This window comes from Microchirus variegatus (genome assembly GCF_963457635.1).
Source record: "Microchirus variegatus genome assembly, chromosome: 17".
Taxonomy (NCBI): domain Eukaryota; kingdom Metazoa; phylum Chordata; class Actinopteri; order Pleuronectiformes; family Soleidae; genus Microchirus; species Microchirus variegatus.
The window spans coordinates 21,626,696-21,648,969 of NC_139818.1; the positions used below are offsets into that span (position 1 = coordinate 21,626,696).

Consider the following 22,274-nt stretch of genomic DNA (forward strand, 5'->3'; position numbering starts at 1 on the left):
ATGGCCTCAACTTAACAGGAAGTCAGCCATTTTGAATTTTGGTGTCCATTTTGGCGATTTGCACCCTACATAAAAAATGCACTAGAAACATCAAAAGACGAAATGTTGTTGAAAGGTTTGGCGGACTCGAAAGCTTGCATGGATGCGAGAGCCCTATCATGACTGCGTACAGTCCTAGCTAAATTTGTGATTTGGGTCACGATGGTGGATCTCCATGTATAAAGTTTGGGAAACGGCGCAGTAGATGATTGACACTGTGCTTGGCTCGCCGTCACCGCTCAGTGCAACGTCTCATTAAACGCCTCTTAGCTAACGTCGTTCACACTCACTCGCACACTTTTCTCTTCTCTGTCCTGGAGTTTATCATCGGGATTCTTTCATCTTTGATGCATTTAAGCTTGGTGATCGGTGGCGGGTGTCTGTAGGGTGTCGTCTCCTCCGGTCTTTTAGCTTCATTTCCAGTGAAATCTCTTCTTCTTGCCTTCAAACGCCTCCGTCTGTGAGCAGTAACAACCTCTGCTGCCATTTTCAGAAGATAGAACAAACCTCAACGTCCCACTGGGCTCTTCTGATGTGTGGTATATGACTGTGGATGGAATGCCTTGCCCTCATTTATTTATTTATTCTTTTAAAACTTTATTCAGATTTATGGAATAGGATGTTTGCAGTTTGACACTTCGATGAAATTGCTCCTCCTCCCCCCTCTTCTCAGACAGTTTATGAATTGATTTTCTGCTCTCGGGGAAAAAAAACAACTTTAAGAGGCTCATCCACTCATCCAAGTGTCCAAAGTGCTTCAGAGCAATCAATGGAACAGAGAGGAGAAATTATTTTTAAAAGGATTTCTCAAATTCTGAGGCCACTTTCCCATTAGAAGTCCTTTTGAAATGTGTATCTTGAGATTGGTTGGATTTGTAGCCCCCTCAATGTCACAGATGACATAATATTGGTTAAAAACACGCACATTTCTCTCTATTTTCAAGATCCTAAGACCTGAGGGACGTGTTAAATTTAATGAAATTGAATTAGATCAAGTGTTCTTTTCCAGGGATTTAAGACATCGATTGACAATTAAACGAAGCAGGAAATCGTGCCGCGCTCGAACCGGCTGTTCCTGCAGGACGTCCACGCCAACACAAAGCGACAAAAACACCAGCTTGTGGAGCAATTAAGTGGCCCAATTGTCGTGAAAACAGGTTCTTTCTCGCGTCATAACCCATGTTTAATAGATCGGATGACAGGCACTTCCTGCTGTTCTCATGTATTTGAAGTGGCAAGAAGAACCCCACCTTCTAAAAAGCATGGAAACCAATCAGCGATGCAGGCGTCGACATATGCACAGAACAAAAATTATTCCAGTTCCCTCTCATACTTAATACATGGCTTCCTAAATAATTCAGCCGGCATTAGGAGAAATCAAAGTGTGCCTCATGGCGTTTTCTGTTTATTTTTGGGCCTCTTTGAAAATGTGACATATGGGCAAATGGAATCAGGCAGAAATGTCTCTGAGCAGAGTATAAATCAAAGTTACTTATATTTGTCTTTTCAGGGCATGAGCTGCAGCCCTGTCTGACAGTTATGATTTTTTTAAATGGTAATAATAATAATAACTAGGACGGCTCGTAGGACTCACAGTCATGATAGGGCCCTCGCCCCACACAACAGAAATTTCATGTAGTTCTGTTTACGTTAAAGCTTTCAAAAAGTGGAATAATAAAGTAGTTTTCCTGCCATTTTGATGTCAACTTTGTCGGAACTCTTAGGCCACACCTTTTAACGTGGAGAATCCTTCGACAGCTTTTAATCAATAAATTGTCTAGAACATATGGACCGAGTTTGACGCGGCTAGCTCAAACGTGCTAGGACTATTTGTTCAAATAGCCATTTTTGTTTTTTCCAAAATGGCTGACTTCTGGGTGAGCGGCACTAATGGAAGTACATTGGACATTTTTGTTTGGAATCGTGAGAGGAACAAGTTTACCAAGTTTGGTTAAAATCGGAAGAACTATGTGTGACTTAGACGTGATAGAAAAAAATCAAGAATTTAGCATTTACCAATTTTGGCCACTTCAAACGTCAAAAATTCCTCAAGAAACTTTGGAGTTTTTGTCCTGATCCGACTTCTAGTGGCGCTATAGAAATCTGGGGCTACAAACAAGTCGGTTCCACTATCGTATTTTTCATGGACCTGACCTCCATGTCAAATTTCAAGTTTTTAATGAACGGTAACTTCCTCAAAAAATGAGCTTAATGTCAGAGAAAAATAATAATCTCAACAGGAACAATAGGAGCCAGTGGCCCTGGCACATTCATGCTCGGGGCCCTATAATAATGGATTTTTACCAACCACAGCATTGAGTGCGTCGAATTACCTGAAAAGACCTTCAAAAATATCACAAACGTCAGGGGAAAAGTTTTTAAAAGTGACCATGTTTGTGTGAACAAATTTTGTGCAGTGTGAGCTGCACAAAAGTACTCACTTTAGTACCAGAGCAGGTACTAAAAGAACTATCAACATTATATTTAATATAATGTTGATAGTTTTTTTAGTACCTGCTCTGGCAAGGTTCCAGTGCCGAACTGTAGATCAGTTTAAAAAGACTTAAAGGGGAAATAAGTAGTTTATAGTGCCATCTAGAGGAGAGGCTGAAATTTACAACAAAGACCTGCTGCTCTGCTCACCCCCTCCCTTCCCTGAGCGCTACGGTATCCTCAGCTGGTCAAATGTCGTCCTCGTCGTCTTTCTCCGTGTCAGCAGATGAGGTTCGTGAGGTGAGGGAGAGGGCGGAGCTACCGCGGCCGTAGCAAACGAAGCGGAGAGAGAGGAGGCGGGACTTCTGCTACAAGTAAAGAGATGCTTGATTTGTTCTCTCGCGTTTGTCCTTACAGGCTCCCGTAGAAACATGGCGTCGTGGCAATGCAACAGCGGCCCGTGACCATGTTATTCTACATGACTTTTTGAAACACTAGGAAAATTAAACAAAAACTATTATACAGCGACTAGACAATGCAGGAGCACATAATATGTATAAAAAGTGGATTGTGGGTTATATAAAACCATAAATACTACACATTGTCCCTTTAAGAATCCTAAAAACATGAGTTAACAACAACAACTAGGGAAATCTATATCTATATTAACGCAACCTAAATCGTGCCATGTCGTGCCGTGCTGAACTGGAACCATAGTGGAAAAGGGCCATTTGTGCCATAGAACACACACAGTGGCCACCTCTTGGTCTACTAGGGCATGTTTTAATCACCTGTTTGCCTGCCAAAGTCACCAAGCCTGTGACGGGACGATAGCCGTGCATGATATGATAAACAAACAAACACAAAACTTGGGTAAAATCCACCCCGAATTAACATGTTCCCCTCGATCACTCTCAGGTACCCAAGGATCCATGCGTAAATGAAAACCATGGATTCATCAGAATTGTGTTGGTGTTCTCGGGTTAAAATGTGCTCAGTAACTGTTTAATGTAACCTGAGGGATATCAATGTTCCTCTCAGGAACGTTTTCGTTCAGCGCATAAATCTCGTTGCATACACGCAACGTAGTTCTCTCGGTGCTCCATAGTGCCTCTAGTGGTCAAAATCGCATCACAGGGGTGCCTGTAAATGCAGTTAATTATGTTCCTCTCCTTTAATTACAAACACTCTGTGAACAAAATTACCGTCGGAGACTCTGTTTTGTCTCGAGCCTTTTTTTCCTTTAGTCGTCGGTTGCCATGGACACACGAGTGCTTTGATTGCAAACACGGCAGCTGCTTACAACACCCGTTAAATATGTGTGTTTAATTTAACGTACAGAGCGATGCAAACAAGGTGTGCGCAAAACCCATTATCATCTGCGTTAAAATGGGTCGCAGCCACTTTTTTTTTTTTTTTATGTTCACTCAATTGTGTTAGAGCAGTGTAATTAAACATAATCGAGTATGGATTTTATACAAGACCGGGTTCAATACCAAACAAGGGTCCAGACAAGGGTCCTTAGTTTCCCCTCATCTACAGTATTATTGCATCTGAGGGCTGCTATATTTCCCCCCCGCTGTGACTCTATAATTGACCAGACCAGTTTATTGCTTTAGGGCTTTTCCTGGCTGACAAACAATGTAAAGAAAAAGAAGCAGAAAGTCCGTATTCCTGTATATTTGATTCACTTTTTTTGTACTGCAGTATTGGATAACCTACAAAAGTTGTTATTTTCCTCCCAACAAGTTCACATGTTCACAATCAGCCTTTTTCTCCATCACAACATTTGAAGCTGTGTTCTTTTTCATTGAGATTTCACTCAGGAAGTGGATGAAAGTCCAATTTTAGTCGGACTAAGACAATAATTTGGTTTTCTTAATGTCATGTAAACACGTTAGTCCAGATAAAATCGAGCCAGTCTTAGTCGGACTTACATACCTGGATAATGCAATTCATAGTCTGATTACTGCTGCATGTATACGCTTAATCGGTCTGTGACGTAAACATAGTCAGGAAACTGGTTCAACACGCACTAGCTTATAGAGAGATACGGCGGCAAGTTGTCCTATTGCCTGTCTTAGTCAGACTATGGCCTTAGCTTGATTAAGTGACAATTCAAAGTGAGCGAAAAAACAAATCTTCTTGCCCAGATCAGAGTGCAATGCTCATACAGTAAGTTAAATGTAGTATGTAACTTTCAAATTGTCCCCCACCAGCACTTGTGCTGCCGCTGCATACACTGAAACGCTCCCTCTGGCAATAATAATAATAGTTTTCAGATGAAGGACGCAGCGTTCAAATGTAATGTTATGTTGTTTCTGTTCATGCAGACCAAACAAAAGGCAGAATAGGTGTATTGTCGGCTTGTTCTTACCAGTTTACGAGGAATTCTTTCAGTAAAGGTACGTGGGCTACGAGCACTTGTGAAGATACAAATAATCTCAGCTGCGTTTAAACGTTTTTGTCTTCGTCGGTTTGTTTCATTTAAATTGATTCCGTTTCAGGTTTGATAAAGAAAATGCATGTTCCCCAGTGAAGAGAGAGACCAAAGACATTATGTGCATCTCCCCTCCTGTATTATTACTACTATTATTATTGGTATTTATTTATTTTGTGATTCTTCCACTTTCCACTGCCTTTGTCCTGTCCCTGCAGATGTAAAAGACGACAGAGTGCAAAGAAGTTTTTTTTGAGAACGAAAAGCGCCGCAGTTAATTACTCGGAAGAATCCTTTGTGAACTCTCTCCATGCCTCCATTGTTCGCTGTCTCTGCGAGTTTCCTGGCAGACACTTAATCAGCAGGTTGTACAACAGGAAGAAAAAAGCCTGTGGCTCCTCAAGTCTTTTTTTTTATTATTTTCACCGAGAGGCTAATTGATCTAATCTTTTCTCTTCTTCAAACTTTTGCTCTTATAGCCGTGTAAATCAAACGGTCTCCAACTATTTGAGGGAATGCGAGCCCTCACATTCAGATTATATTGAGTCTCCTCGCCCAAAAAACCTGAGGCATTTTACATAATTAATGATTTTTTTGGAGGGAGGTGGGCAGAGGAGAGGCACACTGATGCTTTCATGAAGCCAGTTCTTTATCTTTGCTGAGAGCCAGGCATAAAAAGATATCAGGAAAAGGCAATTAAAGGTCTAAAATGTTGCCTACGATGGCCGTCATGTCATCGAAAACACGGCTGACTGACTGCATCGGTATGTTGACAAGAATCTGATGAGCAGCAGAGGTAGAGAGAGTCTTAAACCCCACATGGCTCCTGACAGCGTGTGATGTGTGAGTGAATGGTTGAATGGCAAAACTGTAATGTAAAGCAGCTTTGAGTGGTCATCGAGATGAGTAATATGACGGAGTATTAGGGCCAGACCAAAAGATATTTAATCTTTCGAGCATAAAGTCTTAATATTCTGAGAATAAAATCGTAATATTACAAAATTACAAGAATAAAGTTGCCATATTACAAGAATAAAGCTGTAACATTTCAAGAATAAAGTCGTAATATTACAAGAATAAAGTTATATTAAAAGTCATAACATTACAAGAATAAAGTTGTAAAATTACAAGAATAAAGTTGTTATATTACAAGAATAAAGTTGTAACATTACGAGAATAAAGTTGTGAAATTACAAGAATAAAGTTGTAACATGAGAATAAAGTTGTAAAATTACAAGAATAAAGTGGTAACATTACAAGAATAAAGTCGTAACATTACAAGAATAAAGTCGTAATATTACAAGAATAAAGTCGTAAAGTTAAAAGAATAAAGTCGTAATATTACAAGAATAAAGTCGTAAAGTTAAAAGAATAAAGTTGTAACATTACAAGAATAAGGTCATAAAATTACGAGAATAAAGTTGTAAAATTATGAGAATAAAGTCATAATATTACAAGAATAAAGTTGTAATATTACAAGAATAAAGTCGTAATATTACAAGAATAAAGTTGTAATATTACAAGAATAAAGTCGTAATATTACAAGAATAAAGTTGTAATATTACAAGAATAAAGTCGTAATATTACAAGAATAAAGTCGTAAAATTACAAGAATAAAGTCGTAAAATTACCAGAGTAAAGTTGTAAAGATACAAGAATAAAGTTGTAACATTACAAGAATAAAGTCATAAAATTATGGGAATAAAGTCGTAATTTACAAGTACTTGAGCGTGGAATGAAAAACAGATTATGTGGATTTGATACCGTGAAGTTTTAAAACCAAGTAAGTGAGAATTTGAAAGTAGTTATTGGCCTGTTATCATCACATTCTTTAAGCAATAGATCCAGTAAATACTGTCCCAACTTCCACAAGATATCGGCAGTGATATCATGAAGAAAGGATCGGGATTTGTTGTTTAGTTATAAGCACTAAACCCTCAGCTAATTGGGTAAAATTAGAAATCACTACAGCAGTTTTAAAAGATAAAACCGATGAGATTATCTGTGCTTATTTGGTCTCAGTGTAATGACTCCAACCCAAAGCGACAGAACTCATTCATAGATGCACAAGTTGTAAAAGTCCAGTCATAATAACGTGCCATCGTTTAATTTTAATCCCACGTTCTTCTCTGCTCGTGTTTCTACTATGCTTAGAGGGCGTTTGGTAAATGATGGATATTGTGCCTCGTGAGGTCGATGTGAAAATAAATATTGCATTTCCATGGAGATCATTTATGACACATATTGTCTTTGTGCCTCGCAGACAAAATAATGTTTCTATGAATGATGATGATGTGTGTGTGTGTTGGTCTTCAGGCCACGAGGGAAATCTGATGCAAACTGAAAATATGTCTGAATCTCTCTCTCATACATGCTGCAGTGAAGGTCAAGGGAAAACAGACAAGACGCAGACATAAAGAGGGAAAACTGACAGTTATGTATCCGCCATTTATTGGGCCTGATGTCGACAGAGTTTCAAAGTTTCCCCCCCGAGGGGAGTTTTCAAGTCAAAGTTTTGAGCTTGTTTTTGAAATAACCTCCGATCACAAATAGATGTAATTGAAAAAGTGTCAGACTTTTCCCTCCCCCGACTGATGCAAGAAAACACGAGTCTGATCGCTACGGAAACACAATTTTTTGGTAAATGTAGGAAATCAGACACCGAAAATGCAGGCGGGGGAAAATTAAGGTGAGGAAATTGCTCCGATGTCTGTAGAGTTGCTGTTTATTGACTGGAGAACACAGCACCAGTCACATTTCTCAAAACCAGTCCTTGTAAGCTACATTGAGTTTGTGTTGCTTTGTCCCCGACAGCAGCCGTTGCCATGACATGTACTCGGATGCTAAAAAAATATACAACTTTTGGGTTCCATAGGGCAGGCGTACAATAAATAGGTCTCGGTCACAGAAAAAACATTTAGCAATTAAGGGAGAGCGTAAAACCATGTTGACGTCGCGCTGCACACATTAGCTCGTTCTTATGGAAAATCGGTGGGCCAATTATAACGGCGTAGAGATAGACTAAATCACAAATGTCCCACATTTAAAGTTGAATTTATCTATTTTTTTTCTTATGGCACTGGGGTTCAACGGAAGAGAAGAAGAACTAATCTTCTTGCCCCCAGACCAGAGTGCAGTGTTCATAAGTTACACATTCTTTTGCCTTACGGCGCTTTTACCACGATGCAGTTTGAGCACGACTCGACTCGGCAGTCGTTTTTTGTTGTTACTAGTTATTAGAATCGATTAGTTTCAGCGCTGCGGTCGCTAAATACACCAGACTCCTCTATTAAATATGAGATTGTAGACATTTCCTTTGCTAAATGTTGGAGATTAACGCCCATTTTCGGTTTGATTCTTGCATCGGTCGTCGCGCTCTCTGACCAATCGGTGACCAACAGTCTGTCGACGTCACATTTTAGTATCGCCAGAGCAGGTACCAAAAAAAGTTCCCAGGTACCGTCCCGAATGGAAAAGCAAAACAAACGGAGTAGAGTTGAGTCTTGCTAGAACTGCCATCGTGGAAAAGCGCCTTTTTAGCGTCATATGGAGCCACCGCGACCGAGCTGCTGGCCGACAACCCATAGACTGTCGTTGAATGTCGTAGAGTTCTGAATGTCGCTCGAAGGAAACTGCTGCTGCTTTCTGTTGCTATTGGTTGGCGCTAGGGCTAGCCTAGCGGCCTCCAATAACGATTTTGAGTCAGAGTGTAGCAAATGTAGACCACGCCCTAAAAAGGGCATGTCAATTAAACGTTTGTCGTAGGTGGCACAACGACTGTGACCAGGTTATCATGCTGGACTGATGTAGACTTGCCTGAGTTGGGTTCCTTATGAGGCCAGACCCTAAATGTGAGCAGATACAGTTGGACCTTCTTACCAGTTGGTACATGGGCCCTAAAAATGCCAACGGTGAACTTGTGCAGCCACTAAAAAAAAAAAAAAGAAGTCCTTTCTTGACTGTGAGTGTTCCACACTTGCACTGATTAGCATTTTTTCCTATTTTGTGTCTTTTTGAAAACAAACTTTGAGGAAGCGATAAGGGAACAAGCAGAGGCAGAGACAGATGGACGGCCAGGCAGGTGGGAATATGATGCAGATTAACATCTTTGATGCGCTGCAGGAGAATAAATCTTGTGACATAATAAAATCTTCATGTTTGCTACAGCCTTCCAGATCCACGGGGGAACAAACCACCCCCCCCCCCATGAGGCGAACATTAGAAACACGGGGTTATTTCCCTTCCACTTATAGACTAATAGTGACCGGACTCTTATTATCCATAGAACCATAACTTGCCCACTGAGGCAAGAACAGAGGGACGGTTTTTCCCCACAGAGGACTCCACTGCCGTCATGACCAAAATAGTGAGATTGTGGATACAAGCAGGTCAAGTCAGTCCAGAGTCTGAGTTTAGCTTTTAAGAGATAGGGTGAGGAGGAGTTTTGGGCATCCAGAGGGATTTCGGTCTTTGGTGTTGAAAGCGAGCTAGCTAGCTAGCTGAGGTGCTTCAAACGTCTGATCAGGACGTCTCCTGGGTTCCTCCCACTGGAGGGAGCCTGGGAAATCCTGCATGGGGAATTATTGAGGGATTTCATGTTCCATATGGCTTTGAAACTACAGGGGGAGCTGGAGATACTTTGGCAGCCGGAGTTCTCTCGTCCGTTTAGCCCCGCGATCCAACCTCAACCTCTGAAGCAGAATGAAACGGACCTATGGGTCGTACGCAGGAATTACGACCCATAGATACCTATAGTTGGGTATAGTTGGGTAGATAGCAATCTGGTACCTTTGGTGTGCCGTCATCAAGTAGCTTCAATCAGGTTTCCAGCAGCAGTTTGCTTAGTTGTAAAAGCATTTAACGGGTTCAACTTCCACGTTTAGCCTTGTATTTTTTAGCCCTCACCCTAACCTTCCTCCGTCTGTGGGCCGTAATCCTAAGAGGTTAAAAACGTACCATTATGGGTCGTATTGTTGGGTCGACCCATAGTTGAGCTTCAGTTGAAGGACTCGTTGAAACGAACAGAAGGACAGATGTTCTTCTCCCTTTTTACAGGCAGTACTGTGGCTTTATTATCAATGGAAGAAGTTCTTTCAGATGCAATGATGGGACAAACTCTGACTATTTGGTGGTTTTTTTTACATTTTTTTGATTTATTAACATGTCTGTGTTGCATCTATTTGGTTCTTGTGTTCCCACACTGACCACAGATTTTGAATGAACAACTAAAAAATTGCGATGCACATCATCGTCAAATTTTGGAACAAATTTTTTTTTTTCAAATTTTGGACCAAATTTTTTTTTTTCAATTTTGGACTAATTTTTTTTTTTCAATTTTGGACCACATTTTTTTTTTTCAAAATTTGGACCAAATTTTTTTTGCTCGAATTTTGGACCAAACATTTTGGGTCAATTTTTTTTTTCAAATTTTGGGTCAATTTTTTTTTTCAAATTGTTTCCAAATTTTGGGTCATTTTTTTTTCAAAATTTGGGTCAAATTTTTTTCAAAATTTGGGTCAACATTTTTGTTCAAATTTTGGGTCAAATTTTTTTTTTTTTAAATTTTGGGTCAATTTTTTTTTTTAAATTTTGGGTCAAATTTTTTTTTAAAATTTTGGGTCGATTTTTTTTTTTAATTTTGGGTCAAATTTTTTTTTATAAGATTTATAAAGTGGAAATGCTGGTCCTCAGTATGCAGCAAGCACAAGAATGTGTGTGTGTGTGTGTGTGTGTGTTGAAAAGACAGAGCAGCTCCAGGGCTGAGTGAATCAATAACAACAGCTCTACAGTATAAGACCCCAGTACAAAACATTGAGATTTTTTATCCTACGATGAAAAGCGCAGTGAAGTTTGATCTCCCACTGTTTGCTGTGTACAACAAGTAAACAATGACTCTCTCCATTTCCAAGTGTCCTACATACACATATATATTGATTCCTCCATTTTCTCCCATCTTCCTTGAAGAGTCCTTCATCATGAAGAGCTTCTGTACGAGTTTGTTTGTATGTATGTACATACCTGTACGTCCTCATGCTGCTTTTGTTACTCGCCGACATTATTTCTGCAGTGGCATTGATATTTTGAGGCACGTTACCATACGTGGCTGTCCTTTACCCTCTGGATGTTTGCCCTCACTTTTATTTTCTTTATTCCGTGTGCGCGTGAAAGCGACATAAATGCTACTGAAAGAAACCACCGGTAAAGAAAAACCACACTAAATGAGCCGGAGCTTGAAAAGAAAACGGGTTTTCATCACACTCAAGGCTCCAATGGGGTGAAATAGTTGATTACGTCGTTCACAAAGAGTTCTGGCTGATACATTCAGTCAAAACTACACATTAATATATACATATTTATTCCCTGTTTTGATGTTTATGGACGAACTTAATGCCAAACCAGATATTGGTCGATCACGCGGTTCATCGGCTGATGACCTACAACGTTCAGGGGCCCCCCTCCAAGAGCCAAGAGGAAATTGTATAGTTTTAGACACTGAAAGTCCCCTTCCTTGCATTGCATTGTGGGATTAAATAACCAGAAAGTTAAATAAAGAAGTCATTTAGGGTTAGAACTTGGATTAGGGCTCGGGCTAAATCTCTCTAAATCTCTCTTTCAGACTAAAATTAGAGGCTACACCCGTTTTTAAACCAGGGTGAATAATAATTATACATATTTCTAGTTGTTCTTTCCTGTGTTTGAAACAGAAATAATGTGTTGGGAGAAGGAAAAACAACAACCCCCTAGCATTTACTTTGGTCTCTCTTTAATTTGACGGTTTAATGATCTGAAGTAACTGATATGGAGAGCTGTCTCAGTTTTTCAAATGTAGACGTCTCCTTTACTGTTGCGTTAATTCTAATGGCTTTGCTAATGGCCGGAGGATGAATGGGCGTCTGAGTGTTTGTGTCGCAAATGGCACCAAAACTCTATCAAAAATAGAGTAGACGAAGATGAAATTCAGTTGTTTACCTGAATTTCATCAAAATTGATCAACAAATTGATAAAATGATGAGTCTTATGACATGGGAGGTTATTAAACACATTCCCCTTGGTGGAAAACCTAATTCAAACATGCGAATAATCAACCATATCAACGAAAGTAACGTTAAGTTTGGTGAAACCGAGTCATTCCAACTGAGCGCCTTGTGCATGTGCAGTGTATCTGCTCCCTTGCATCGGATGCTTTTTATACACACCTGTTGCCGTCATTGATCGTCACAGCGGGGAGCACAGGATGTCCTGTCTGCTCCGTCTATCTCTGATCTACACAATCTTTTTTTCCCTTTGCTGTCAACGTCAGTTTGTCTTGGTTTTTAGTTTGGCTGCGATTCTCTCGTTGTTTTCTCCTCGTCCGCCTCCTCATGTCTTTTTCTCTTGTTGTCGACACTGCTGAGTAAAAGGGAATTTGAAATGATTCTGTGATTCTGTGAAGCACTGAAGGTAAAATAAGGTCGTTGTCTTGGTGTTATGCAATCATACTCTCTCAATTCTTTATTCAAGACTCAAATGTCTGCTTCTACTTTTTGTAAATCTCACCAAACAACTTATTCAAGCAATAATATAATTGTAATCCCATGAAACAAGTAAAACGCATAAACTCAAATGTATCAGCCAAGCATCAAAAAGACACAACAGTTAACTTCACTCTCTCGATTGTCAAACAAAGGTTTCTGACCCAGGTTCCACCAAACAATCAAAACATAACCTACTAAAGCTAAACTAACCCAAATACCAGCTACCAAAAAGGAGAACAAACTCTTAACCAAGTGAAACAAAACTAACCAGAAACCGACCAAACTCTAAACCTAACCAACTGATACAAAAAATAACCTGAATCCCACCAACGAACCAATAAATCGTAAGCTGGTTAGCTAAACAACAGCTAAAACAAAGCTAGAAACAACAGCTAAAGCAAAACTAGCTGGAATTATACCTTTCAAAACTGAATCCCACCAACTGATACACAAAATAACCTGAATCCCACTAGCTAACTGATAAATTGATAGCTGGTTAGCTAAACAACAGCTAAAACAAAACTAGAAACAACAACTTAAACAAAACTAGCTGGAATTCTACCTATCAAAACTGAATCCCACCAACTGATACACAAAATTACCTGAATCCCACCAGCTAACTGATAAATCATTAGCTAGTTAGCTAAACAACAGCTAAAACAAAGCTAGAAACAACAGCTAAAGCAAAACTAGCTGGAATTATACCTTTCAAAACTGAATCCCACCAACTGATACACAAAATAACCTGAATCCCACTAGCTAACTGATAAATTGATAGCTGGTTAGCTAAACAACAGCTAAAACAAAACTAGAAACAACAACTTAAACAAAACTAGCTGGAATTCTACCTATCAAAACTGAATCCCACCAACTGATACACAAAATTACCTGAATCCCACCAGCTAACTGATAAATCATTAGCTAGTTAGCTAAACAACAGCTAAAAAAAAGCTAGAAACAACAGCTAAAGCAAAACTAGCTGGAATTATACCTTTCAAAACTGAATTCCGCCAACTGATACACAAAATAACCAGAATCCCACTAGTTAACCGATAAATTGTTAGCGATATAGCTAAACAACAGCTAAAACACAACTCAAAAACAACAACTAAAACAAAACTAGCTGGAATGCTACCTCACAAAAACCGAATCCCACCAACTGACTAATAAAGAGGCCAAACTCAAAACCGCACCAACTGAAACAAAACACCCAAATTCCTCCAACCAGCCGACAAGCTAAACCCTAAACCTAACCAACTGAAACGGAAATAAAGGCCAATACAAATTCCACCAACTGTAATTGACGCACAAATTCAAGCGATCTAACAAAACCTGTTCTTAATAGGTTTGCCAGTCAGCCGTGTCTGAAACTCGCATTGCATAATACCGCCGCCTCGGCACTGGCTCCTGATTGGAATGCAGCCGTTAGTAAAAAAAAAAAAAAAAAAAATTAGCTACACCTGTGTTTTCCAAACGAAGCATAATACAGTATATTGTCTCATTAGCACCATGTGGTGAAGCAGACAAACGCAGCCTCTTCACTCTTTGGATATCCTTAATTTTACCTCAGTAAAAGTGACAAAGGTTTTTTGGAGCTTTTATTCACTGTATCTTTGTTTATTTTACTTCATTTTTACTTACTGTGCTACGTATATTGAGCACTAACCTCACAATATAAGTATTGTACGTAAAATTTAGTTTGAGATGGTGCTCTGTCTCATTAAATGTAGTGTATAATTGTGTATAATTGGATGTTTTCCAGGGCTGCACACTGCATTTACATCCTAATGACAGATGAGGGATTTAAGATGGTAGTTAAGAGGTGCAGAATTACACAAACCTCTGTTATTTTAGCGAGTTTACTTTGGACTCTTAGACGGCGGTCGGGGGGGTAACCACAAAAGGCAGGGGGAAAAAAATAAAACCATTACAGTTGGGTACAATATGAGGCCCTGCTGTTAACAAATGGCCCTTCAGAAACAGCATGGGCCAAGCTTTGTCCAGCTGCTGTTTCCCTTCAGCGGACGGATGAACGGCAGCTTTTGTGGCTGTAAATTTGCGGGATATATTCGTGCCAGGCAGGAGAATAATTTTCCGTATCGTGTTGTTGGACAGTTATTCAACTCGGTGAGTGTTTTTTTCTTTTTTTTTAGGCACTTGTCTTGTTCCTCGCATCGCTCTTTGTTTGTCACAGTCCTGAAAGACTCCGGAGGTCAGAAGAATACGGTGCATTATTTCTGCCGGGGTGTTGGACTGTGACCTTTGCTGACCGTTGAAATATGGAGTGGCTTCTTCTCTTTCTCCCTCACTGCGCCTATAACAAGACATCGCGATAAATGGCCCTAAACCCTACGCTGCCTTTTTCCCGCTTCCTCGTGTGCTTTGGTTGTATCCACACAGACTCTTTGCTTTTGCTAAAATGTCTCCGTCCACATGGAACAGCCAAAAGGACTGAAAATGCTGTAGTACATATGCCAGGCCTGTGAGTGGCGCTGTAACGCGACAGCAAAAACAGAGAAGAAGAAGAAGCTACAGAAGACGTCTTTTCAGGTTGACTTTAGTTGCTTTTTATGGGCAGCTGTTGGCAGCAGTGCCAAACGACCTCCATGGATGCCGAGAACAATGACATTTAAAGGTGCATTATGTAATAAATCAAAAGCAACTAGCTGTAAAATCCTTCTTATATGTCACAGAGACTCAGGAATAATGTTCATATAACAAACTGAACTCACCAACAACAACAGTACAGACAAAATATTTGCATTAAAAAAAAATATTTTGCAGACTGCAAATCATGTTTTTTTGTTTTGAAGTCATGTTTTGGCATGTGGCGCCACCTACCGCCGTCTGCCAATCATTGCAGTCAGTAGAGTCTCAACTGCCGAGCAACCACGGCTTGCCAGTTACGTCAAAAAAGGAAACCTAAAATACCTCTGTATTTTGAATTTGAATGTAGTAACCGTTTTTGACCACATTCTTACATGTGGCCCCTTTGATTGGCGGGACTAATGTTCATCATTATTTCCCTTAAGTATTCTTAATTTTTTTCTTTCTACAGGAAAACACAAGGGTGACATTTCGAGATCTTCCCACTCTCATCCACACCACGCCAAAAAAAAACAAAAAAAAACATTAGCCTTTGTAATCTTGATAATGTCAGTAATCACTGCCTTCCACCTCCTGGCTAACTATCAGTGATGGTGGAGTCAACAAATACAAAATCCCTGGACTGATTCATTTTCCCCGCACACGCTAATCAACGCAGTGTTCAATGTTGTGGCTTTTTTCCCGCCGATACCGAGTGTGTTACACAGGTTGAGACACTATAGAGAGAGAGAGAGGGTGATTTGTAGAAGACTGACCTTAAACCTGACTTTTGTGCCCCAGAGCTGCCCACTGGCCCTACTGTGCAACTGTCTGATTACACCAGGCAGCTCCCAGGGAGCTGATAGTAGGTGGCTGGAGTTATGAGGCTAAAAGTCATGACTATGGCACAAAGAGAGGGAAAGTGGGGTTTGTCAAGTTCAATAAGCTCTGGTTTGCAGCGTAAAAAAAACGACTGCCTGCCTTTGACTCAGTGAAATTGGACTGTTCCAAAGCCTTGATTTGCTTTGTGATCACTGTGTTTACACTTGATGTGATTTAAAAAAAAACAATATCACAGACGGCACAATTAGCTGCTGAGTTTCACATGATTACATTTTTATGTTTTTGCCCATGAAAACAGTTTCATGATATATTGCAAGTGTTCCTCAAGGGTATGCCGTTTACTCAGTTGTCATGGAGATATGCTTATTTGTCACGAGCTAAATGTGGACAACATAGGTCACAAACAAAGCAGCTTTTCGTAAAACAAATGGCTGAATGAATGCAATGTGCTGAGGAAGATGTGCCAGAAAGCTCAGGAAAGCAGTTGTGAGGTGGGAAAAAAAAAAGGCATTGTAAAATACATCTTTGCTGGGCTCACAATAACAGTTCTGCATCAGCATCTTTACCCTTGTTTCCACTGAGTGGATTGGTTCGGTAAGTATATTGTTTTGCAGTTCCATTAGGTTTAGTACCAAAATAACCGGCCCCAACCGTTCCATTTTTTTCCGTAACGCTTCCATTGGGCTACCCGAATAACGGTGCGGTACGATACGGGCGGAGCTAGACCCACGACGGTCAGCTGATTGGGCGACAGAAAGACATCACTCCTTTGCAAGTTACTCGATATCCTCCGATGTTGTCCATTGTGTTGTTGTTGTCACGTTCGATGCTGTTGTTCGTTGTTGGTACACCGGTACAACGTCACCCTATGCGTATCTTGTCAACATGGCGCACACCGGGTATAAGAAGGGTATTCCCTTCTTATGGGTAACCAATAAATTGTTGCTTCCTGGTTTGATTTACCATACAAACCGGAAGACTATACATCCACTTTGGTTTTGGCTTTGGTCATGTCCCGTCTCGACTACTGCAACGCCCCTGCTAACGGGCCTCCCGACCTTTTGCTGCGTGACCGCTACAGATGATTCTTCAATCGGCCTAAAAGGGCATATGTCACCCCTCTGTCCATTGAGCTCCACTGGCTCCCCTTAGCTGCCCGCATCAAATTCAAATCACTGATGCTAGCCTACAAAATGCCCCATGGGTCTGCCACCACCTACTTAAATGCTCTCCTAAAGACTTGTGTTACCCCCTCGATTACTCCGTTCATCAACGGATTGCCGTCTGACGGTGCCAACACCCACAAACGAGACAATTCAGACTCTTCCACGTGTCGTTCCTCGCTGGCGGAATGACCTCCCGGGCGCTACCAGAAACAGAAGGGTGTGTCCCTGTATATCTTCAAGAAGCTCTTGAAGACCCAGCTCCTCCAAGAGCACCTCTTGTCCTAGCACTTGCCCATACCTAGCCGGATCTCCTCGGATCCACTTCTGCACACTCGCCTTCTGTAAGTCCATCAATCCATCGGTAAATCATTGCCTCGTGCACTTGAAATGAGAGAAGAACGAAAATAAAAACACGACAAGAATCCTGATTATTTCCTTTTGTCGAGTTTAGAGCTTTAGATGAATCCACGACAGGTTACTCCTCCAGTGCCGACCTTGATGAGCTGAAAGGCAGCTGAAACAGACCATTTAATCACCAATGTCAGTGAAGTCGTGATGATATTAAGGCAAATTAGAAAATCCTGACCCTCTTCATTTAAAAAAAATTTAACATCACATTGACTCAAACCGTTGAAGGAAGGTCACCTAAAATATGCTATTCAAATTCTTCTGACTCAATGTTGCCGTGTTTTGGCAAAACAGTACGGCTGTTGTTACGGCGACGGCACTCCAGCAGTGTTAATAGTAATAAATTGGTTATTGTTAAAGACTGTTTGTTTGATACGGGAGTGCGGCGGGCTAGGGTTAGGGTTGATGGAATCAGGTTAGAATGTGAGCTTTTACACATGAATTTCTGCAGGATGGCTCGTAAACAACCAGGAATACGGGACAAATGTAAATACACACTTTATCTCAGGAAACTCAAAGGCTATGGAGATATGAAGAGGATTTCAAAAAATACGATAATAATTTACGAACAAGACGACATTTCTCACGTTTCATTTTTACCGTCCGTCTTTTAACTTTCTTGTGTTTTGCTTTTGTTCCTCCCTAAAAAGGAAACTATATAAAACAAAAAAACAAAAGGGGGTTTTGTTTTCCACCAAAACATGTCACTGTTTAATGAAGGTCACGGTCACGTACTCGTAATAAATGATTAACTTGACGACCCAATGGCAACGCACGTAACAGCGTTATGGGCGCCGGAGTCGGCACATCCATACATATGCATTCACACACAAACAAAACAATATAATCAGGCCATTCAAATGCAATGTGTGCCTTTTTCTTTTCTTTGTCACCTTCTATTGTGGATTTCTCCCTTTATTTATTACATGGATACAGAAGCTTTGCATTATCGACATAAAGAAACTCAAATAAAACAGCACCCTGACCTGACCTGCGTGGGAAAAAAAGAAAGCACAGGGTTTCTGAGATAAGTGATATATATCAATTTCCTTGAATATCCTTGAATTTTAGAGAATTGGTCTTGGAAAATCTTTGAAAAGTCCTTGAATTTGATGTCAACTAAGGAGTGGCAACCCTGAACAAAGCCAAACGTTCTTTTTTGAATGTCCATCACATTCATACTTTTGTCGATTGGGCAAGTTGAAAAGCTGGACTGTAAATATATCGGAATATGACTGAAAATATTAAGAAATGCCCCACGAAAAGTTCCAGCAACTTGACAAACGCTCCTCTGTAACAAATCCGGTAAAACTTCACTTAATTGCTAGTGTTTTGTTAGGTCGCACAGTATATAGTCAGGTAATATTGTGTCTCTACCCATAATAAAAGCATACACTGTCTTTAATTGGTCTCATAAAACATGTGCACTGCTGTGCATTTTCTTTTTGCTTTTGCTCCCCGTTGTGCGTGAACACCAGGTTCTCTGCTGCGATGAAGTACTTTGGGATTTTCCAGTGTGAGAGAAATGGGCTCTGGGTTTTTTTTTTGGGTTGGGCCTTTTGAAAACATCGAGCGTAGGTTGAGAGTGTAGCCAGAACTCCCCGAGCAATCTCAGACCGTCCCGATCGTTTGACCTTTGCATGTCCGATAATTCCAATTTAAAACCAGCTGCATGGCGAAGGGAGACGCTCGCCAGCCGCTAATTGATGTCAGTTGCTTGTGTCTGAGAATGTATGTGAGAGCAAGACGAATAGAGTGATGAGAGTGAGAGAGACGAAGGCTGACTGCAAATAGCATTGACATGTTTGCAGGGAGTCTGCAACTGTGTTCAGTTGTTTATCAGGTAAAAAAACTAGCGTAGTGACTCTTTTAGGGTGAACGTAGCTTCTTGTTCAGAAACCAGGGGGCGTTTTTTCCCCTCGATCAGTTCCAATCGCACACAAATCAACAAGGCCGAGTCCGCCTAGAGATGGTGGTCTCGGCTCGTGTTTGCAATCGCAGTTTGTGCTTGCAGTGTTTACGCCGTTGTACGAGTAGCATCCAGCTGCATTAACCCACGAACCGGTACGACCGACGGCGCCAGAAACGACTCTACACGTTGCTCGATCTATGCGTTGCACGCGGCAAATTTGAAATTCTACTCGCACATTTTCAACAAAATTTTCCAGTTCCTTTAATATCAAATAGGGCTGAAATGACTCCCCCAAGTATTATACATGTAAAACAAGGCAATCAGAGATGGCAGACTTGACCCCATTCACCCAACAAGCCTCTGGCGGCCTCTGTTGGCCATGTTGACCCACTCCAAGGGAGTGAAGTAACGATCCTTTGCATAGAGGCGGAGTTTTGACTACCGTAGCGCTGTGCATCCACCGTTCCAGAGGGGGGCGCTGCGCTTCTGAGAACGGATGTGCTGGATAGTACTGGCCAATCACAAGACTCTGTCTTCTGGGGGTGAAAGTTCACTCTGAAATCCTGCAGCAGAAAAACAGCGTCAGAAAAGATTCAAGATTCAAGATTCAAGATTTTTATTTGTCACATGTGGATGTACAAGTACACCGAGGATTTCTATCGGCGCGTTTACAGCAACTAGGAGGTTTTTGACTATAAAAACAAGTTAATATATGTAAGTAGACCTCCATAACTAACATTTATGTGCAACAGGACCACTCTATGTGAGCTTTAAAGAAAAGATGGCAGAAAAACAAAAATGAAAAGACATGAAGTGAATGAGTAAAGTCAGCAGATTACTTTTTTTTCCACGACATTAACAAATAATGTGGGCTGGTAAGAGGGCGAAGGTGTGACATTTCTTGTTCCAGATGAGCTCCTCTGGGCGTATAAATATACGACGCTTGAAGGCATTGGTGTTAATCAGGAGTACGGCAGCTGTAATTTCTCCTTCTCTCTGTCTTAAAGTTCAAACATCTCCGAGGGGGAAGCGTTTGCCGAGTGTCACGAGTCACGCGCAGAATGAGTGTCTCAGAAACTCCGGTGGAAAAGTGCTTGTTTATGAGGTTTGACTGACAAATCTGAGCGTTTTGTCGACGTTTTCCCTCGGTTTTTTCCGGCTAATCGTTATTTAGCATTTCAGAGAGCAACTTGAAATCAGACTGATTGATAAAGTTTTAAATGAGGGGGTTTTACTGGAAGCAACTCTTGACATCTTTTCACTCATACAACATGTTCTTTCTTTTTGTATTAGAAGGTCTTAATGAAGAGAGAGAAATGTCAATGTCAATGCTCTCAATCCTCCCCTTGAGCTTCAGCAGCGATGGAGAGTTTTAGAATTGTTAAAATAAAAAGTTTGTGCAGTCTTTTGTGCCGGTTGCGAATGTTCCCTTTTTCCACCCAATTGTTTTGCTTAATGAAGCGATGGTGCCAGTGCTGTTGGATTTTGTACTACAAAATAAAATCCACTAATGGAAAGCAACGCTAACTGCTAAACACATTTCATTTCTTGTAACTAACGCACAATAAAAGCCTCCCGTCTCAAGGGCTCTAAGCTTTAAGACGGGAGTCCATGATTGACCTGTTGTTTGGAGAACCGCGATTTTGAAGCTTCTGGGTTAGATATTATATCTGTATCGACAGATATTAGCTTTAAAATGTATTATCGGATATCGGCAAACACTCCAAGATCCGCTGATTTGACTTTTGTCTAAAATATTAGGCTAAAAAAGCACCAGTGTCGACAATTTGGTGACTTTGCCGCAATATTTCGCGACTTTACAAATCCCTAGCGACTTATTTTTGTCTGTAAAAAAGCGGCTAGCGACAAAAAGAACGAGTCGTAACTTTCTGGCATCACCTTAACTACTTTCAGAGAAGGAAATGTCCTTGTTCTGCCACACGACGGAGCTTCATCTTGCTGTATTTAGAGCACTTTCTTCCAGTTTACTTGGTGAAGCCAGTCAGGAAGTTAGAATATATTGAATAGCCAGCAGGGGGCGACTCCACTGGTTGCAAAAAAGATCTCCATTCGAATGGAAGTCGATGGGGAAATTAGTGTAATTCTCACTCAATTTGTAATGTCGATAAATATCTTATTGAGCAGTTGATTGAACGGTCTCAATCGCTAGTTTTGGGTTTTCTGCAAATGTTGATTTAAATTTAGAGGAAAAATTAGTTCAGTCTGGGTGGATGAGAGTGACATCACAAATTTGAAGATAACTTTACTCAGTATCAGTATGTCAACAAACTCTAGATGACGCTTTTGTAGATGATGCCATATTTTTGTCACAGTTGCATCCAATTCCAATTTATTTCTACTAGTTTGCTGATCATTGAGTCTGAACCGATACTCACACATTCGTCTATTCTCTTGCCGTAAACCTTATTTCTCCTCTGTCTCACAGATAAAATGGAGAACGGAGACGTTTACCAGAGGAGGAGAGGACAACCCGCGGGCATCTTGGACGGACAGGAAACGGAAAGCAAGCAACAGGAAGGAGCTCAGAAGATGGGGAGTAGCTGGCGACGCATTCTGCTCCTCATCCTCGCCATCACTATCCACAACATCCCAGGTGAGTACGATCTGGAGGACATTGTGAGGTCTTAGCATGGACATTAGCATGAATGTGGATTGATAAGCCTATAATCTTTGTGTCCGCAGAGAATATGAGGCTATTTTTACTCACTCTTTCAGTAATGCAGCATAGCTCGGACAAAGTGAACAGATTTTGGTTGGATTTTTTCGCGGATTTAGGTTACAGCCATAAGGAGGGAATTATTCGATTTTGGTGATGATTTGGAGCAGAATCCCTGAGGTTTTCTTCTGGTTTTGAAGTGAACTACTTTCTCTTCCTGTCACGTAAATCCCAATCTGGAGTGACATATGTACAA

At 40.7% G+C, this 22,274-nt stretch overlaps 1 protein-coding gene across 1 annotated transcript in view; it reads left to right on the plus strand.

Annotated features, from left to right (window-relative positions):
- The window catches only part of slc39a11 (solute carrier family 39, member 11), a gene marked incomplete at its 5' end in the record, with an annotated part of 98,867 nt that overhangs the window by 63,915 nt on the left and 12,678 nt on the right, over window positions 1-22,274 (plus strand). Inside the window, one exon of the mRNA XM_083904045.1 lies at window positions 21,788-21,955. Coding sequence (XP_083760171.1) covers window positions 21,788-21,955 — 168 coding nt within the window. The remainder of the gene's footprint in view (window positions 1-21,787; window positions 21,956-22,274) is intronic.